This window comes from Lissotriton vulgaris, chromosome 10 (assembly GCF_964263255.1).
Source record: "Lissotriton vulgaris chromosome 10, aLisVul1.2, whole genome shotgun sequence".
Lineage (NCBI taxonomy): Eukaryota > Metazoa > Chordata > Amphibia > Caudata > Salamandridae > Lissotriton > Lissotriton vulgaris.
In genome coordinates, this window is record NC_141698.1 from 898,455,230 (window position 1) to 898,476,415 (window position 21,186).

The 21,186-nt window shown below is 48.6% G+C and overlaps 1 protein-coding gene across 1 annotated transcript in view; it reads left to right on the top strand.

The window, feature by feature from the left end:
* Positions 1-21,186, top strand: part of VPS50 (VPS50 subunit of EARP/GARPII complex) — a 791,964-nt gene that overhangs the window by 665,752 nt on the left and 105,026 nt on the right. The window contains exon 24 of the mRNA XM_086941875.1: positions 16,469-16,565. Coding sequence (XP_086798001.1) covers positions 16,469-16,565 — 97 coding nt within the window. The remainder of the gene's footprint in view (positions 1-16,468; positions 16,566-21,186) is intronic.

The window sequence follows — 21,186 nt, forward strand, 5'->3', positions numbered from 1 at the left end:
GGCTGCAGAACTTTTGCAATTGACTTTGCCTACGGTGGAGTTTAAGTCCAATCTTCTCACTGAGGTTTTGCATTCACCTAGTTCTGTGGTTGAACCGTTGCTTCCGTTTAATGACGCCTTAACGGAGCCCATTTTGGAGGTGTGGAAGAAAGCACTGTCAGCTCCTGCGGTGTCTAAGGGTGTGGCTAGAAGGTACAGGGTTGCACCTGAAGACCCTGCTTTTTTGACGTCTCATCCATCACTAGAGAGTCTAGTCATTCAAGCAGCCTGCTCCAAAAAGAATGTGAGTGCCTTTCCCCAGGTGCCCTGTGAAAAAGAGGCAAAGAAGCAGGATCAGGTTGCTAAAAAGACCTTCTCTTCTGCGAGTATGGCGTTGAAGTCGACTAATGCTACTTGTCTGATGTGGAGGTATGTGCATGCCCTTATGGATTCTTTGCAAATTCTAGCTCCTAACATTCCTGAAGCCAGCAGGAAGGATTTTGAGGAGGTTATTTCGGATGCACAGGCGGTGGCTCGCCAAGTGATACAGAGTGGTCTGGACACTGCGGACTCAGTGGCAGGTATCATGGGCACTGCTGTCGCCACTAGGAGGTCGGCTTGGCTGAAATCCTCGGACTTTTCAGCGGATGTTCAGGCGGCTTTGCTGGATCTTCCTTTTGATGGATCTGGTCTCTTTGGGAAGAAAGCAGATCCGGCCCTAGAGAGATTTAAGGACAGTAGGGCGACTGCTAAATCTTTTGGTCTCCAGGTCAGAGGCTCTTTGTTCAACAAGAGATTCAGGGGTTTTGGTCGCTCTTCCTTTCAGAATTACCGACAAGGCAAGCAACAGCAGCAGCAGCAAAATTCCATGTACAGGTCATACAGGGGAAAGCAAAGAGCACGTCCGCGTGGTCGTCCAGTCTCTTCCACCTCCACTTCCTCCAACCCTCCAGCCTCAGAAAAGCAGTCCTAGATCCGCCATTCAGGATCATGTGGTCCGGTGGGAGATCGGCTTACCCATTTTCTACAGGATTGGGAATCGGTTACATCAGATCTTTGGGTTCTCAATCTTGTAGAAAATGACTATGCTCTTCCCTTTCGGAAATTCCCTCCCAATTACCCTCCTTGCCAAGGTTATTGCACAGAGAAACATCTGTTGCTTCTGCAGGAGGAAGTGCTGACTCTGTTGAGAAAAGGTGCGATAGAGGTGGTCCCAGACGAGGAAAGGGGTCAGGGGTGCTACTCCCGGTATTTCCTGATTCCCAAGAAGGATGGCAGGCTTCGTCCAATTCTGGATCTCAGGATCTTGAATCTCTATCTGAAGCAAGAGAAATTCAAGATGCTCACCCTTGCCCTTGCTCAGGTTCTTCAAGCGCTGCTAGAAGAAGACTGGATGGTGTCGCTCGACTTACAGGATGCGTACTTTCACATCCCAATCCGGTAGTCGCACAGGAAGTATCTCCGTTTTACGGTGGGTTCGCAACACTATCAGTTTGCGGTCCTTCCCTTTGGACTTTCTACTGCGCCACGAGTCTTCACCAAGGTGATGGCGTTGGTGGCTGCGCATCTAATCAAAGCGGAGTCGTCAGAGAGAGTGCTCCATCATCTGCAGGAGACAACCCAGTTGTTGTACAGGTTGGGTTTTTCGATAAATGTACCCAAGTCTCACCTGGTGCCCTCCCAGCGCAACCTGTTCATAGGTGCTGTACTGGACACGATTGTATGTCGCGCATTCCCTCCTCCTCAAAGGATTTGCGACATACAGGAGATGATGCCTTTATTTTACAATGGAGCGGTTGTTCCAGTCCTGAAGGTCCTTCGTCTGCTCGGTCTGATGGCTTCCTGCATTCTGTTGGTCAACCATGCACGCTGGCACATGAGGGCGCTCCAGTGGTGCCTCCGCAGGCAGTGGTATCAACACAACAGAGATCTCAGGGAGTCAGTGAGGATCTCCAGAGAAGCTGCGGCGGATTTGTTTTGGTGGGGCGTGGAAGGCAACCTGTCTCAAGGGAAGCCTTTTCATCTGTCTCCTCCGGTGGCCACAGTGATAACGGATGCATCCACTCTAGGGTGGGGTGCTCATCTGGGTGATCTGGAGGTCAAGGGTCTTTGGTCTCCAGAGGAAAGGTTGCTTCATATCAACCTTCTAGAATTGCGGGCAATACGTCTGGCGCTCAAGGCCTTCTTCCCTTCCCTTCGCGGTCAGTCGATCCAGGTCCTGATGGACAACACAACCGCAATGTGGTACATCAACAAGCAGGGAGGGGTGAGGTCGCAGTGTCTCTGCAGAGAGGCTCTGCGTCTCTGGTCCTGGGTTCAGGACCATCAGATTTGTCTGGTGGCAAGTCATCTGGCCGGAGTTCTGAACGTTTGTGCAGACACTCTGTCATCAGTTCTCGGCCGACCACGAGTGGAGGCTCCATCCGGAGGTAGTTCACGACATCTTTCAGATGTGGGGAACTCCTCGGGTGGACCTGTTTGCCACTCACGAGAATGCTCACTGCCCGTCATTCTGCAGTCTCCAGTATCCGATGCAGGGAGCCTTGGGGGACGCGTTTCAGTTGAGTTGGGGAAGGAACTCATTTACGCGTTTCCTCCCATACCTTTGATTCCTCGGGTTCTGAGGAAGATTCGCCAAGACCGGGCCCAAGTCATTCTGGTCGCCCCGGATTGGCCAAGAAGGGTGTGGTACACAGATCTTCTCCACCTCCCCTCTCACCCGCCGCTCCGTCTCCCTCTCAGGGCAGACCTCCTCTCTCAGGTGGAGGGGCAGGTTCTACACCCCCACCTCCAGACATTACACCTTCATGCCTGGAGATTGAACAGGGCAACCTGAATTCCTTTTCACTCCCGCCTGACGTGGTTGATGTTATCTTGTCAGCCAGGCGTGACTCCACTAAGACCATTTATTCATACAGATGGTCAAAGTTTGTCACTTGGTGTGGGGTAGAGTCTGTTGACCCTTTGAGAGCCCATTTGTCTGATGTTCTCCAGTTCGCTCTCTCTCTGGCGCGGCTAAGGGCTTGCTGTTGCCACTGTTAAAGGTTATCTTTCTGCGCTGTCCGCGTTTCTCTGCTTGCCTGACCAGCCATCTCTTTTTAAGTCTCCTGTTTTTTTAAGGTTTTTGAAGGGCCTCACAAATAAGTTCCCTCCTACTCCTTTTATTGTGCCTCAGTGGGAGTTAAATCTTGTCTTGACCTTTGAGCCCCTTCACAAATGTCCTATGAGGCTCTTGACTCTAAAGACAGTCTTCCTCGTTGCAATAACCTCAGCAAGGATGGTAAGTGAGCTTCAAGCTCTTAGTTCTAAGCCCCCATTCCTAGCCATTCATGCTGATCGATTGGTTCTTAGGACCAGGGCTGCTTTTCTCCCTAAGGTGGTGTCTCCTTTCCACCTTGGGCAATCCATTACCCTCCCTTTCTTCGATCCTCCCCCTCACCCTTCCAAGGAGGAGGAGAGATTACACCGTCTGGACCCCAAGAGGGCGGTGTCCTTTTACCTGGACAGATCTAAAGACTGTCGTTTGGATGACCAGCTCTTCATTGGGTTTGCTGGTTGCAAGAAAGGAAGAGCGGTCCATAAGAGAACTTTGTCAAGATGGATCGTCCTCTGTATTAAGATCTGCTACTCTTTGGCCAGTAAGGAACCACCAGAGGGTTTAAGGGCTCATTCTTCAAGAGCTAAATCTTCATCCTCTGCATTAGCTAGAGTATGTTCCTGTGGAGGATATTTGTAGGGCGGCAACATGGTCTTTCCTCCACACTTTCGCGAAGCATTACTGCTTGGATTCCAAAGTGAGTAGGGACGGTCACTTTGCGCGCTCTGTCCTCCATGATTTCCTGGTTTAGAAGAGTGGACTCCCTCCTCCGGGAGTGGGGACTGCTGTGGGACTCTATTCACAAGGTGAGGAATCCACACGGAAGATGTATCTATCAGAAGAACAAGTTACTTACCTTCGGTAACGCTTTTTCTGGTAGATACAATATATGCCTGTGGATTCCTCACTGACCCACCCGCCTCCCCGTTGTCCACTCTTCTATACCAGTATATCGGTATTGTTTCATTTTGATATTGTGTTTATTTTGTGGTCATGAATTTTTTTTATTTCGAATGTTTGTTTTCAATGGCTACACACTGTGTGTGTTATTATGACTATTGTGTACTGTGTATACTTTGTGCTTCACTACTGTCATTGGTCCGTCCGTGTGCCTCGAAGGCACGGAAAAAAAGGCGGAACTGATGTCATCACGCCGGCGTGGGCCTATTATAGGCGTCGGTGACGTCAGCGGAGTCGCGTGCGATGCCGTGTCTCTATGACGTCCAAGGCCACGTCGGCGCGAGGCTACGAAAATAATTTCCGAATGTTGCTGAAGCAAGGGGATATTCACAAGGTGAGGAATTCACAGGCAGATATTGTATCTACCAGAAAAAGCGTTACCGAAGTTAAGTAACTTGTTCAACATGTAGTGTTGCATGGGACTGACACCTAAGTAAAGCAGATAACGTTGCATGGGACAGACACCCAAGAACGTGTGCAGCAAAAGCAGCACAGTGTGGCACACGCACACATAATCTCAAGGTGAAGTACAGGGTGACTTACACACACACACAAAACGACGTAAAAAGAGGTGAGGCACTGGGCGGCTTACACACACATCCAGACATTATGAGGCGCTGGGCGACCTACACACTGGACACAGCAAGGCGAGGCGCAGGGCGACTTATACATACAAGATACCGTGAGGCGCAGGGCGGCTTACACCCTGGAAACAACATGATGTTAAAATGTGTAAGTGGGACTAACACCCAAAACACCCATTCAAAGAAGGGATGTACATCAAACCCAAGTAGAGTAAGGGATTCCGTAAAAAGCGTTATATCCAACAACATGGAACGTAACAGCTAGTGTCACATGAGGCACCCAAGCATTAAACTCATGTCACTCACACCAACATTCTACACGGAACGCTCACACTGGCTGAGCAGCTAGTTACAAAGAGAAAGGGAACATATATACATAACCTGAGGATACTACAGGCAGCCACATGGGAGAGGTGGAGATCAGAGGCCTCTGGTCTCCGGCGGCGTCCCGGCTCCATATTAACCTTCTGAAGCTTCGGGCGATCCGACTTGCACTGAAGGCATTCCTTCCCTCTGTCATGGGGAGAATAGTGCAGGTGTTTACAGACAACACCGCCATCATGTGGTACTGCAACAAACAGGTCGGGATGGGGTCTTGGACCCTATATCAGGAGGCCCTCCGCCTCTGGACATGGCTGGAACATCAGGGCATTTCCATGGTGGTTCAAAACCTGGCAGGTTCTCCGAATGCCAGGGCGGACGAACTCAGCCGACGGTGCATGATGGATCACACATTGCATCTGAACTCGGACATGGCGCAAGGTCTCTTTCAGCAGTTTGGAGAGCCTTGGTTAGATCTATTCGCCACCGAAGAAACGCGCAATGTCATCAGTTCTGCGTGTTGTAATTTTCAAGGCGGCACTCGCTAGGCGACACTTTTCGTAGCGAGTAGAGTTGCGGTTTACTATACACCTTTCCGCCTATACCACTTCTACCCAGAGTGCTGAAGAAGATCAAGCGCAATCGGGCACAAGTCATTCTTGTGGCTCCGGACTGGGCTCTATGAATATGGTATCCCGAGCTACTCAGTATGGCGATCGATCCCCCGCTCCGACTTCCTCTTCAGAAGGATCTTCTGTCACAGCAGCAGGAGAGGGTCCTCCACCCGAACCTGTCCTGCCTTCACCTCCTTGCGTGGAGATTGAGTGGCAGCAGTTGACGTCTTTTGACCTGCCTCCCGAAGTTTGTGATGTTATCTTGGCGGCCAGGTGGCCTTCCACTAAAACGGTATACGTTATGCCTGAAGGTGGAATACATTTGGGGCATGGTGCACAGCAAAGGCCGTGGATCCCCTTTCTGCCCCTCTTTCAGAGGTCCTTTTATTTCTCCTTTCTTTGGCCCAGCAGGGCTCTGCTCTGGGCACTGTCAAGTGCTATCTCTCGGCAATTTCAGCCTTTTTACGGCTTCCAGATCAGCAGTGCCTTTTCAAGTCCCCAGTTCTAAACAGATTCTTTAAAGGCATTACTCATCTTTTCCCTCCTTTTCCTTCATAATGCCTCAGTGGGACTTGAACCTGGTTCTGACCTATCTGATGTGTGCTCCCTTTGAGCCACTTCAAAACTGTCCTCTCCGTCTTCTCACTTTAAAGACTGCTTTCCTGGTTGCCATCACCTCTGCCAGAAGAGTAAGTGAGCTCAAGGCTCTTTCTTCTAAACCTACTTTTCTTTCAGTCCATCCGGACAAAGTTGTTCTAAGGACTCGTACATCTTTTCTGCCAAAGGTTGTCACTGCCTTTCACATCAGACAGACCATCACTTTGCCCACCTTGTTTCTGCCTCTGCATCCCTCAAAAGAGGAAGAGATGCTCCACCGTCTGGACCCAAAATGTGCCCTCTCATTCTACCTCAACCACACACAACAGTTCCTGGTGGATGATCAGCTCTACCAAGAAAGGTCGGGCTGTGCACAAGCGGACCATCTTTCGATGGGTCGTGCTGTGCATTAAGGCTTGTTATTCTTTGGCTAAAAAGGAGCCTCAGGTGGGGATACATGCCCATTCTACCAGGGTGACGGTAGCCAGTACTACTTTGGGACGGGGAGTCCCCTTGCATTACATCGGTCAGGCAGCTACGTGGGCCTCGCTGCACACGTTTACCAAGCATTACTGCCTGGACAGCCAAGTCCGGAGAGACAGCTTCTTTGGCCGTTCTGTTCTTCAGGACTTTTCGGTGTGATCTTGGTTCGCAGACCCATCACCGAGGTTGCGATTTATCTGTAAGAATTAGTAGTGATAGATTCCTTGACCGCCCCACCCATCCTCCCCGTACTGCGAACTGATTTCTAGGGTTAAGGGCATCCCTTTCATGGCCCTAGTTTCATGGCACAAGTTGTCAGTTTCTTGTATGGCTCTGCGTTCCTTGCACGAAAGTCGTCTAAGTAGCTCCAGTAAAGTCCTCCCGGCGCCAACTATGCACGCGGAGCGGATCGGCACGACAACGCCTACCGAAACGCAGGGGTACTGCTGATAAAAACTTTCCGGATCCAGTCTGACGCCTGGGGGTAATTTTAAGTTAAGGAATCAATCACTACTAATGTTTCTTATACATATATCATTACCGAAGGTAAGAAACTTGTGCATCAAGTCCAGACAGGTTGAAGTAGTTCAGGATGATTTATTGAAATTGGTTAGAGGATATGTAGATCAGATAGATAAGTCCAGTACAGGTCCTGAACTAGCCCCACCTGGAGCAGCCAACATGCTGCTCAGCCCATTCTCAACTGTGGCTTTTCTTCAGACTCCCTACATTCCTAAGACATCATCACAGTAACATTCCACTGGCTGAGCATGTGGTAAAACATGGCATTCATAAGCTTAGATAGGATACTAGGATATTACATATCCCCCTTTCTTATATAAGAAAAACAAAATGGAAGTCAAAAAGGAAGAACCTTAAATGAGATGAAAAGAGAGAACCATAAATGAGGAAAGACAGAGAAATAGAGTAACAGCAAAGCGAAGCAAAGAAATGAACTGCAAGGAAAGAACAGAATGATAATAGGGAGTAGAAGAAAACGACAGAAGAAAAAACATGAATAGATAAATATAACCCACCCTACCTTTTATATAAAACAACAGAAAAGAAAGACACAGCGAAAGAAGACAACGAGAAAAAGAATAGACAAAGCACCAATCACTAGCCCCAAAACACACCTACTGGCCTGGCAGACATGCGAGGTGGCAAAGCATAGCACAACACAACAAAACACTGGACTACATCCAGGCACACACAAAGTGGTGAAGGAAGAGTAACCAGAAAAGGAAAGAAGAGCTTAAAAGACGCACAACGATCAGGAAACGACAGAGAAGAAAGAAAAAACAACAACTAGAAAGAAGAACCTACGAATGACAAGGAGAAAAGACATCAAGAGGAGAACAGAAAAAGTGAGAAAAAAGCGAAGCTGAGAGGAAAATACAATAAGATCACTCATACTTCCCTATTATAAAATAAACATTGTAATATAATATAAAAATAACATTGCATTGCACGATTGACAATGTAATAATAAAAAAAAACATAACGTTGAGTCAAATGGGACTGGGACCCATGAGACACACTCTAAACAAGAGTAAAGACGTAACCAACGTATGTGAAAATGGGAGGACTATAACCCATGACCAACCCCTACCAAGAGGAAAATGAGTCAAAACTAATACTAACGGAACTTAAGCCCTAGTAAAAACAACTTCAAATGGGTAGGAACCCATAACCAATTCCTAAGGATAGAGATGGTTAATTAATGCAGAGGGAGTGACCCCATGCATAAATGCCCTGAAAACCGTAAAAAAAAAAAAAGGGGCAAGTGTATTGTGAGCAAATGGGACTAGAACCCAATGCTATCCCTATGTAGGGACGACTAACATGAAGATTGCATGCATATAACCTGAGATAATGAACTCTTGATGGTGTGTACCTAGGGTCCATGTAAAACAGAAATAATGAACTCATGACGGCGTGTGCCTAGAGTCCATGTACGTACGTAAACAAATGGGACTAGAACCCATTGCTATACTTATGCAGAAAAGAATAAAATGTAGAATTTGCATATAAACTAAAATAATAAACTCTTAACGGTGTGTACCTAGAGTCCATTTACGTACGTAGAACACCAAACATACAAACCAATCCTATGAAGGATAAACATTAACTTTGAAAAACATCGCTGGTGAGCAACTCTCACCCGAGTAGTACATAACTAGAACATCCCTTGCGTAAGTGTACCTAAAACTATGCCATTCCCTCATGTAGGGGAGAGTAAAAACAGACTACCCAAGCATACACAGCAAATGGACTACCAAAACACATTAAAGCCAAACCCAAGTGTGAGGGAAGTAGCATCCTGTATAGAAATGAGACCTAAGATGCAATCCAAACCTATGAGCATAAAATAAAATAACGGGACTCAGACTTCCGCCACACTTTAGAGAAAACAGACATCACTGGCCAAATTTGCTTAGAGCTACGTGAAACAAATGTGGAATGGCAACGTGAAAAACAACAACACATGACATTCTTGTAAAATACGAATATGGAATGTGGTATGGAGAAAACAGACATCACTGGCCAAATTTGCTAAGAGCTGCATGGAACAAATGTGGAATGGCAACGTGACATGACATTTTTAGGTCTCGCCTGTCGATGCGCATGCGCATCGAGCAAGCGAGACTATGGGGGCTTATCCACTCTTTATCCAACTTGCAAGGAATCGTGGCGATTCCTTGCAGTGCCCGTGACTTTTAAGCTCAATGCGCATGCGCATTGAGCTTAAAAGTGCGTGCACATGCCCCCAGCCGCCTGCCTTGCCTACTCTCCCGCCCCCTCACTTCTTGATTGCACGGCCGCTAGGCCGTGCCTCCCCTACTCTCCTCCTCCTACTCTCCTCCCCTCGCAGTCTGTTCCCGCACTCCTCCCACACCCCCGCTCCGCCCCCTCCCCTGCCTGCCATGTTGCGTCGCATTTCTCCTCCCCCCTCCCCACAGCTCCCCTACTCTCCTCCTCCTACTCTCCTCCCCTCGCCGTCTGTTCCCGCACTCCTCCCACACCCCCGCTCCCCTCCCCTCCCCTGCCTGCCATGTCGCGTCGCATTTCTCCTCCCCCCTCCCCACAGCTCCCCTACTCTCCTCCCCTCGTTCTGAGGTTCCCGATGACCAGGGTGAAAGTCGCCAGTTGAAATTGTGTCTGGGTGTGTTTCTTACTGGCTTCGGGGATGGAGAGCGTGGACATGGTTTGGGCTCAACATGTGAGAGGATCTCTGCTTTGTCTGCTTAGCAGTCCACGTATGTGCTCCCCAAGTTACCAAGCACCCATTCGTCACTGATTGTGGCGAGGGCCGTGTCTGATGAAAGGAAACCCCACTAATAAGCGGTTTTGGGAGGCCACCGAGGGAATGACTGACCCACATGCTGCTGTTTCTGTAGCTTTCACCCTTTGCTTCCTCTTAGCGGGTGCCACGGATCCTGTAGTACCTGCTGAAGCGGTTCCACGCTCGGCCTTGGATTTGTAGGTGTAAACGTGTCCCAATGCCTAGAAGGAAAGAGCTATGCTCCGTTGTGACAGGTGTTATAGAGCCTCGCAGCTCTCGTGTACATGTCACAACGAAGGAGACTTACGTGGCCAAAAAGAATCTTGAATGCAGCTGAACCCTTTTTAACTTCAATAAACGGCAGAGTGACAAGTCCCATGTACTCCAGCCAATCACATGCGTTAGCTGGGCCGAGGGTCTCGCCTCTTTAGGGACCTCTGGCACGTGCCCCTCAAGAGGTTATAACCAGAGCACTGTGGACCCATTGCCAGTTCAGACCCTCCTCAGAGTCCACAATGTTCTTCAATCGGACACTTTTACAAGTTTATGCTTCGGCTTCCATCTTCTGTAGTAAGCCTATTTAAATCCACCACAGTTATATACCAATCAGTACGAGATATGAACACATTAGAAAAGGGGAGGTTCAAAACACTGATATACATCATTGTTTGCACACCTCCGGCGAAGACAATACGCGCTTACAAATAGCCTGTGTTCAGGAGGTCAGTCCCTGCCTTGACTTATTTATTTGATTTGAGAATCTCCCCAAAAAACGAGTTTCTTGGACTTCAGAAAGGTGTCTTATCTGGGACTGTAAAAGCCCGGTCGCACCTGCTTAACAGGCTTGAGCACTCGCCACTTCCATAGAAACTGCTGATGCCGACATGCTTTTCCGCCAAGTGCACTCAGCGGTTTGCCCAGGGTCAGGAGAAGCAGCAGCTGTTGGGACCCTGCTGCTTTCACACCCTCTCCCCGCTCCGCCCCCTCCCCTGCCCGCCGTGTCGCATTTCTCCTCCCCCCTCCCCTTCTCTGCCTGTTTCAGCCTTCTTTACTTTCCGTCCATTTCGCTTCCTCGCTCTTTATTTTCCCTCTGCTCTTTCCTTTATTCTGCATTTCTCCTCCCCCCTCCCCTTCTCTGCCTGTTTCAGCCTTCTTTCCTTTCCGTCCATTTCTCTTCCTCGCTCTTTATTTTCCCTCTGCTCTTTCCTTTATTCTTTTTCTCTTTCCTTTCAGATTCTGTTTCTTTCCTTCCCCAGTTTGTTTCTTTTTTCCTGTTCCATTTTAAACCTATTTAACAATTCTTCCCTTACTCATCGTTTGTTCGATCCGTGTGACTTTGCCGACTTACACCTCCCCTCCCTACTTTCTGCCCTGGCCCCTCCCCCTCTCCTTGAGGTGAGCTCGGCATCACCCTCGCTCATAGCCTCGAATCCATCACCCTGCTTCCAGTATGCACACCCCGAGCACGTCCTCGAAACACATTTCCATTCTGTCCATTCCTATGCATCATTCTATTATCACGCAGACACCTCTCAGATCCGTTTCAAAGCCAAACTGCAACTTTCTTGCACTCTCACTCATCCTCACTCACCCTCAACCCCTCACCCTCACCCTCACTCACCCTCAACCCCTCACCCTAACTCACCCTCAACCCCTCACTCACCCTCAACCCCTCACTCACCCTCAATCACCCTCAACCCCTCACCCTCAACATCAACCCCTCACCCTCACTCACCCTCACCCTCACTCACCCTCACCCTCACTCACCCTCACTCTCACTCACCCTCAACCCCTCACTCACCCTCAACCCCTCACTCACCCTCACTCACCCTCACCCACCCTCACCCACCCTCACCCTCACTCACCCTCAACCCCTCACCCTCACACAGTGCAATAGGTCTCGGAGCATTTGAGTTAGAGCTTTTAGAAATGTTTATGGCTTTTTTTTTGTAATTCTTTAGCATTGGCTACAGGAAACAAAAATGCTAAAGATTTACAAAAAAAACCCATAAACAATTCTAAAAGCACTAACTCTAATGCTGCGAGACCTATTGCATTTCCAATGCTTGTTGTAAAATACCGATCCGGAATGTGGTATGCAGTTTGCAAAAATCAAGTCCTCATAACTTAACCAACATCACAAGCCATAGAGTAAGCTACTTGCCAAAACTGCTAATAACAGTCCAGTGTCAAATGATGAGATGACAAGCAAACTTCCATCCTTTATAACCGTGGTGTTTGTAAAATCCGTGGTCGACACAGGATGACCAAGACCGTACAGTCCATAAGCCCACTGCTTGTGTGGAGCCAGAAATCAGATGGAAGCGCGCATCTGTGAAGCTGTGCCGGATGGCTCCCAGCATCACCGTGCTCCACTACGTTGCATAAGAGCCAGGGCTTGGAAGAAGAGCAAACTTCACCACACAAAGATTCCAGCCTTCCGAGGAGATTGCACGCACCAGCCACAGATGCAGGTAAGCTTGCACGTGCAGATAGATGACTCGTGCCTCAATTTAAAACGGAGCGCAGCGGTTGAACTGCCAGTGAGACCACACACTTGAAAAACAACATAATTTGTCATAAACTGGTTGTAGTTGTCCTGAAATACGACCAAATCCACCGAAAAGACACAAGAGCTCTTCAAGCGCGGTCCGCAACTCAAACAACAGAGTTGAAGTAATGTAGCTGGTGAAATGGCTGTTACTCAAATGTCAACAACAGCTAAGTGACATAGTCTCACTATACGCAAAAACTTGCCATAGTGGACGTTCAAAAGAGAGGTAGACTCCACATTACCCATGACGATAAAGGCAAATGCAGAAAATACATGTGCACAACGTCGATAAAATTCCATACATGTGCACAACAGTTAATGTTAAGGCTGCATGTAAAGTACTCCAAAAACAAATACGGTAAAACGTACACAAGGATGCCCTCAACGCGACAGCACATGTAGTTGTAGGATAGATATCACCCACAGGAACAAGTCGCTTCAGCAGAATGCCATTCTTGTTGAGTGAAACACAGAGTGGTGCAGCTTGTCAGAAAGCTCCATAAGCAAGGAGAATGTCAAGATGTGCCGCTACGAAATTAAAGTAGGAGGTACCAAAAACAATGGACACTGGCATTTTAAAAGCCCCAAAAAATAATGTAGATGAGCACAGCACACATGAACTAGGGCTGTCAGGTGGTAATGACACTGGTGGGGCTGAGAGGCGCAGTGCTTCATCTTTACCAGATTCTTCTTGTCTTGTCTGCTTTTATCTGAAAGACTTATTTTTTCCATGTTGACATCTTTGTAGTTCTGTGTAGAACATCCATGTAATTTTTCGCTGTTAATCTTAACCAATGGATAGCTCCTGTCGTTCTTTGAGTTGCTTTTGACAGTCCAATCTGTAGTTAGTTTCATCTTCAGGACCTCTTAAGTTCTCCAGGTCCCCGAAAATCCAGTTGTAGCACGTAGGTAGTCACCAATTTGTCGCCATAAAATTGTAGTAAACAAGTCCAGACAGGCTGATGAAGTTCAGGATGATTTATGGAAGTTGGTTAGAGGATATGTAGATCAGATAGATAAGTCCAGTACAGGTCCTGAACTAGCCCCACCTGGAGCAGCCAACATGCTGCTCAGCCCATTCTCAACTGTGGCTTTTCTTCACAGACTCCCAACATTCTGTAATACATCATCACAGTAACATTCCACTGGCTGAGCATATGGTGGAAAATGACATACATAAGCATAGACAGGATACTAGGATACTACACTTTCCCTACCTGGACGACTGTTTGTTGAAGGCAGTCTTGCCCCAGGCAGTTGTCAAACACCTCCGGACTACAGTGGACCTCCTACATCTGCTAGGGTTCTCTATCAACTAACCTAAGTCACACCAGACCCCTTCTCAGCTGCTCCCTTTCAGCTACTTTATAGACACTGTTCAGTTACGTACTTATCCTATTGAGAGACAAGTTCTGGATATTCGGGTTATGAAACTGAGACTTCAGCCTCTATCCTAGATTTCAGTGAGGCTTGTTCTGATGCTGTTGAGCATACTTCATTCTGCTAGTACAACATGCCCATTGGCATATGTGGGCTCTGCAGTGGAACTTGAAGTTCCAGTGGAATCAGCATCAAGGAAACCTTTCCGACCTTGTTCAAATATCTGAGGGAACTGCAAAAGACCTGCAGTGGTAGGTGATAAATCACAATTGGATCAGCAGCAGACTCCTGTCCCTTCCCCCATATAAAACTCACAGTGGTGACTAATGTGTGACTTCTGTGTTTAGGTGACCATTTGTGAGAGGTGGAGATCAGTGGTCTCCAGCGTAATCTCAGCGCCACATCAACCTGTTTGAGTTGAGGGTGACTCTTGGTATTGAAAGCCTTCCTTCCTTCCATCAAGGCGAGGCTGATTCAGGTGCTCACTGACAGCACCTCTGCCATATGGTATGCAACCAACTGGGTGGAGTGGGGTTGGAAGCTCTGTATCTAGCTGGAACTTAAGGACATCTTCCTGGTTGTGCAGCACTGGGCAGATCTATGAATTGCAGGGTGGATGTGCTCAGCAGGCGATACCTCGCAGATCACAAATGGCATCTTCTCCCGGAGGTATTCAGAGGCAACTTCAGAGATTTGGGAGAACCTAGATTTATTTGCCTGCACCAAGAATGCGCAATGCTGGCCCTTCTGCGTGCTGGGGTTTCAAAGGCAGCTCCCGCTCTAAGACTTCTTTCACCTCGAATGGAGCTCAGGACTCCTTTATGCCTTCCCACGGATACCACTCCTGCCCGGAGTTCTCTAAAAGGTCAGGAACAACCGGGCTCAAGTCATTTTAACAGCTCTGGATTGGGCACAGAGAGTAAGGTATCTCAAACTCCTGATCATGAGTCTCAGTTCTCCAATCAGGTTGCATCTTTGGGAGGATCTCCTGTCACAGCAACATGGCAGGGTTCTACACCTGAGCCTGCACACACTCCATCTGCATGCTTGGAGATTGAGTCGAGACAGCTGAGAGTTTCTGATCTGCCTCCTGAAGTATGTAACTTGCTCTTGGCAGCCAGGCATCCCTTCACCAAGACTGTTTATGCTTTCTGATGGTACAAGTTTGTGGCTTGGTGTACTGCCAAATCCGTCTGCACCCATATCTGAATTTCTTTTGTTTGCATTGTCCTCACCTGGTAATGCCTTTGTTTGGGCACTGTTTAATGGTACCTTTCTGCCATCTTGGCGTTCTTGCGGTTGCCGGACCAACCCTCCCTGTTTGAGTCCCACATTATGACATGTTTCCTGTAAGATTTATAACACGTTTCCCCTTGCACCTTTCATTATGTCCCAACGAGACCTTAATTAAGTTCTTATTTTTCTGATTCGCTCACCTTTTGAGCCCATGCACAGCTGCCCTCTTCGGCTGCTCATCATCAAAACAGTCTTTCTCGTGGCTATGACATCAGGGGAGGAAGTGCTATCATTCAACCCTTCATATAATGCATTCTTCCCAGACAAACTGATCCTTAGAAAATCGTGCCTCTTTCCTATCCACAGGTGTGGCACCTTTTCACATCAGACTGATGTCAGACAGACCAGCATGCTGCTGACATTCTTTGCTCCACCTCTCCCTTCCTCAGAAGAGGAGAGACTCCACCCCCTGGATCCAGAAAGAGTGTTATTGTTCTACATTGATCGTACTAAAGATATCCGGGTGGACAATCAGCTCTCTGTGGGATTTACTGTAGCAAAGAATCGCAGAGCAGTGTAAAATAGAACCATCTCTAGATGGATTGCCCTCCATATTAAAATCTGCTACTTACTGGCCAAGAAGCGACTCCCTGAGGGCTCGTTCCATCAGAGTCAAGGTTATGATGACTACATTAGCTCACGGAAACCCGGTCCTGGAATCTGTCAAGGAACACGTGGGCTTCACTGCATACATTTGCCAAACACTACTGCCTAGGCAGTCTGGTCTGGTGTGATGGGCATTTTGTCTGTTCAGTCCACAAGGACTTTTTAGTATAAACAGTACACAGACCCAACTCCAAGAAGACATTGCTTTGGTATCTATTTCTAGATGAGGAACCTACGGCTAGAAAAACTTACCTTCTGCAAAGCCATCTCTGGTAGACTTTATCTAGCTGAAAATTCCATACTCACCATCCCCGTCCTGCGAACTGTGATGTCCATCTTAAGAGGTCCTAGCACACTGGTTCAAAACCTCATTATGGCTCCATACTTCCTGTGCAGAAAAATAGTCAAGAAACTGAGGTCAGTGCACTTTAGTGGCACCTATGTAGGCACCACACATGTCACTTCCGGTGTGGATGAAGTCACACCGAGCGGAACACTACTACCTAATGGCACGCAAGGGGACTGCTCGAAAAACATTTCCAGATCCAGCCTGACGCCTGAGAATGTTCTAAGTAAGGAATATTCAGCTAAATTGAATCTCTACCAGAAAAGACATTACTGAAGGTAAGTAACTTGTTAATTTTAATGGATCTGGTGCTAGCATTGACTTAACAATGTGTTTTGTTCTTATAATTTTGATTTCTTTACTAGGGTTTTTCTTGCTGAGCAGTTCGAATTTCTCCAGTCACATCTCGATTCTGTAATGCCGGCAGCGAAGAAACCCTTCCTTCAACAGTTTTATTCACAGGTGAGAATGTTGTGTTTGAGTGTGCTAGAAGTCTATTACTACACTAGAGTAACTTGTGCTGCATGTGACTATTGTCATGTCCTTGTATTACATCATTTGAGACCAGGAAGAGCCTCAGCATCACCTTAGCAGGTGAGATGCTGGACACAATTAAGCCAGTTGAATTAACATGATCTATAACATTTGAAGAATCCAATTTAGCACCTTAATTTAATTGTGTGTTTGATCTTGTTCTTTGCACAAATAAGATACCAGAATAAGCAGATATTTAGGTTGAGGGATCTTATGGTATGAATGTATATGTGTATATAAATAATACTAATTTATATTTGTATCAAGGCTGGCTTCTTTTCTGATCATGGCTGACTGTGCAGGCGTTTGACTTTTATGATAGCTTTTTTATTTGGCACTTTTTAGGTTTCGCCGGTCGAAAGCTGCGCAAGCAGCCTTTCGCGCAAGCGAAATATAATGAGAACAGTATGTGGCTTGGTCACCGCCTCTCTGTTCCATTGGCTAGCTCCATAAATGGAGGCTAGCCATTGGAACAGAGATCTGTCCGTCATAGCTGGAGCAGATTCGTGGGCGTTCCGGCGATTTTTAGGCTTTTCGCAATGTCATGAAGACGTGTCCACTGTGGGCGTGTACTTTTTTTTTTTTTTTTTTTTTACATGGCTGTTTTTCATGATTTGTTCGACCGGCCTGGTCCCGCATGGTTGTATCCCGCTGTCCGTCCCCCCTCCCGCTGTCCGTGTGGCCGTTCCGAGTTGTTGGAAGTTAGATAAAAGCGTGCTTGCAAGATGCAACTGTAGGAATCAGAACATGCGTCACCAAATAGGTCTGCCTACATATTGTGTGCTTCCACTTATTTATGAGGTAACCTCAGAAGCAGCCCCCAGCCCGTCTATTCCTGCATGCGTTCAGCCCTCTAACACAAATACCCACTGCTACTATACCCTCCAGCACCCCCGCAGTGAAGATGGGGCTCTCAGCTGCTGAGAGTGATAGTGCTGGGCAAATACCACAGTCTGCTGAGAGTCGCACGTTACTGTAGACGTCTTTGCATTTGCATAGGCTAGCGAGCGCTTGTGTTATGTAGCGCTGCGGTTCCTTCCAGTGCTACATTACATCCCTTTCAGGAGGAGTACAGATTGATGCGGTCACATCGATGTCGGGGCGGAAGGGCGTGTTTGTAGCAGTTCTCAGGAGACTGCTTCAGTGTTTTTATTTTAGAGATTTAACTCTCTTTCACAGAGATTTCGTGCAATAATTACGTTATACTAATACGTGTTACTGTAGTGCTTCACTTGCCAATATTGGATGTGCCCTCTGCTGTGCCCGGGTAGCTCTGGTGTACCACTTGCCCATTTACACTGCGTGCCAGGCTGCGCCCGAGCTCCTCTTGCCCATGCCTGGCTGTGCCCGGCCTCTGTAAATTTGAAACTGTCTGCTGGCTAGGCCGCGGCATCCTGCCCCCGTGGAGTTTCCTGTGTGACAATGCTGTTTTAATTTTTTTAATGCGCCTCATCCCATCCCTGAATGGGCCTTTGTCCTGTGCAGACATCAAAGGGCCGGTGCCATTGAGGGTGAGTAGATTGGGACTAGGGGGGCGGGTCGCTACTCCCCCCTCATTAGCCTGTGATAAAACAGGTCTCACCTTCCCTCAGCACTCACAAATCTGCCTTCAGCCCTGGGTTAGTAAAGGGACGCAGCCCTCCCTGGGATAGGACCATCAGCAGCATGGACTTTCACCCACCACTGGACTTGGTACCCCTCGGGACGCGCCCCTCTGACACACACTGAACAAGATGTACCCATCACTGCTTTTTACTCTAGTGTGAACTGCGCCAGGTCATAGGTCATAGGCCTTCCAGGCGCTGCATGATTTTATTTTTTTGGAGCATGAACTGCGCATGGTGAGCACTTATTTTTGTTTACATCATGAACTGCGCCTGGAGACCAGTTGTCTGGGCGCTGTATGGTTTTTAATCTGGCATGAACTGCAAATGGAGACCGGACATCTTTTTTGATTGTTTGTTTTTCACTATATCGTGACCTGCGCCTGGAGACCGGTTAACTCGGCACTGTACAATACACTTAAATGGCGCACGAAGAGTAAAGAGACACAAATTCATGTGGCTGGATGGATGTGGGGAGGAGGGACAATCCAGTGAGAGATAACGGACACTCAGGGGTCGAGCCCCTGCCAGTCAGGCCCAGTTGAAATAAACATAGTAAGACCTGAAATTAGTATTAGTAGCGACCACAGCGCGTAGAAACTGCTTGACTGACAGGAAGCTGGGTTTTTTTATACCGTAAGTAGGGTGTGGAGGTTAGACACGTGATTTCACATACACTGGTTTCAAAACCTCTGTCGAAATGCACACACTATGATAGAAGCAGCACCAGTTATCACAGTTTGTCAGTTTCTAAGCGCTGTAAACCATGGGCATTAATATTTACCCAGTTTAACGGTATTGATTATCTCGACCTCTGAAGGATAAACGGCTCAGATGTTCTTGTGAGCTGTATGCGCCAATGTAACTTGGGGATACCCGCTGCCGGTCTGGGAAGCCTGCGAGAGATCGGAGGGGACATGTCCTGGCGTCGGACAGGAGTCCGGTTTAGTGACCAGCCGTGCCTGGGCTGTGTGGATTTTGGCTTGCAGTTACGGTTTCACCGTTTCCAATTAGCGCCTCCAAATACATGTTGAGGATCGGTCAGGAATGTCCGTCCCGTCACCCCCCTCCCCCCCCCCCCCTTCCCAACAGTCCTCAGTAGCACAAATAAAGCTATGCCTCACACAGAGCCCCAGCTGCACCCCCTCTCTCAATGGGAGGTGTTTTATCGAGCAAAAGACAGCAACAACCGAAGCACGTGTTAATCCCGGCGCAAATCAGGCGCTTGCGCTGTAAATCATGGGCATTAATATTTACCAATTTTAACTGTATTGATTATCTCGACCTCTGAAGGATGAACGGCTCAGATGTAACTTGGAGACACCGGCTGCCGGTCTGGGAAGCCTGCGAGAGATCGGAGGGAACATGTCCTAGTGTCGGACAGGAGTCCGCTTTAGTGACCAGCGGTGCCTGGGCTAGGGAGTGCAGAGTGACTGCAGAGTGCGAGGGAGAGCTAGGGAGTGCTAGGGAGTGCAGAGTGACTAGGGAGTGCTAGGGAGTGCAGAGTGCAGAATCCTGAGTGCTAGGGAGTGCTAGGGAGTGCAGAGTGACTAGGGAGTGCTAGGGACTGCAGAGTGACTGCAGAGTGCTAGGGAGTGCAGAGTGACTGCAGAGTGCTAGGGAGTGCAGAGTGACTGCAGAGTGCTAGGGAGTGAAGAGTGACTGCAGAGTGCTAGGGAGTGCAGAGTGACTAGGGAGTGCTAGAGAGGGCAGAGTGACTGCAGAGTGCTAGGGAGTGCAGAGTGACTAGGGAGTGCTAGGGAGTGCAGAGTGACTAGGGAGTGCTAGGGAGTGCAGAGTGACTAGGGAGTGCAGAGTGACTAGAGAGTGCTAGGGAGTGCAGAGTGACTGCAGAGTGCTAGGGAGTGCAGAGTGACTAGGGAGTGCTGCTAGGGAGTGCAGAGTGACTGCAGAGTGCTAGGGAGTGCTAGGGAGTGCAGAGTGACTAGGAAGTGCTGGGGAGTGCAGAGTGACTAGGGAGTGCAGAGTGACTAGGGAGTGCTAGGGAGTCCTAGGGAGTGCAGAGCGACTAGGCAGTGCTAGGGAGTGCAGAGCGACTAGGCAGTGCTAGGGAGTGCAGAGTGACTGCAGAGTGCTAGGGAGTGCAGAGTGCTAGGGAGTGCAGAGTGACTGCAGAGTGCTAGGGAGTGCAGAGTGACTAGGGAGTGCAGAGTGACTGCAGAGTGCTAGGGAGTGCAGAGTGACTAGGGAGTGCTAGGGAGTGCGGAGTGACTAGGGAGTGCTAGGGAGTGCAGAGTGACTAGGGAGTACAGAGTGACTAGGGAGTGCAGAGTGACTAGGGAGTGCTTGGGAGTGTAGAGTGACTAGGGAGTGCAGAGTGCAAGGGGGTGCAGAGTGCAAGGGAGTGCAGAGTGCAAGGGAGTGCTAGGGAGTGCATAGTGACTAGGGAGTGCAGAGTGACTAGTGAGTGTAGAGTATTGAGTGCAGAGTATTGAGTGCAGAGTGACTAGGGAATGCTAGGGAGTGCAGAGTGATTAGGGAGTGCAGAGTGACTAGGGAGTGCTAGTGAGTGCAGAGTGACTAGGGAGTGCTAGGGAGTACTAGGGAGTGCTAGGAAGTGCAGAGTGACTAGGGAGTGCTAGGGAGTGCAGAGTGACTAGGGAGTGCAAGGGAGTGCAGAGTGCAAGGGAGTGCAGAGTGCAAGGGAGTGCAGAGTGCAGAGTGGTGAGTGCAGAGTGGTGAGTGCAGAGTGGTGAGTGGCTAGGGAGTGCTAGGGAGTGCAGAGTGACTAGGGAGTGCTAGGGAGTGCAGAGTGACTAGGGAGTGCTATGGAGTGCAGAGTGACTAGGGAGTGCTAGGGAGTGCAGAGTGACTAGGGAGTGCTAGGGACTGCAGAGTGCTAGGGTGTGCTAGGGAGTGCAGAGTGACTGCAGAATGCTAGAGAGTGCAGAGTGACTAGGGAGTGCTAGGGAGTGCAGAGTGAC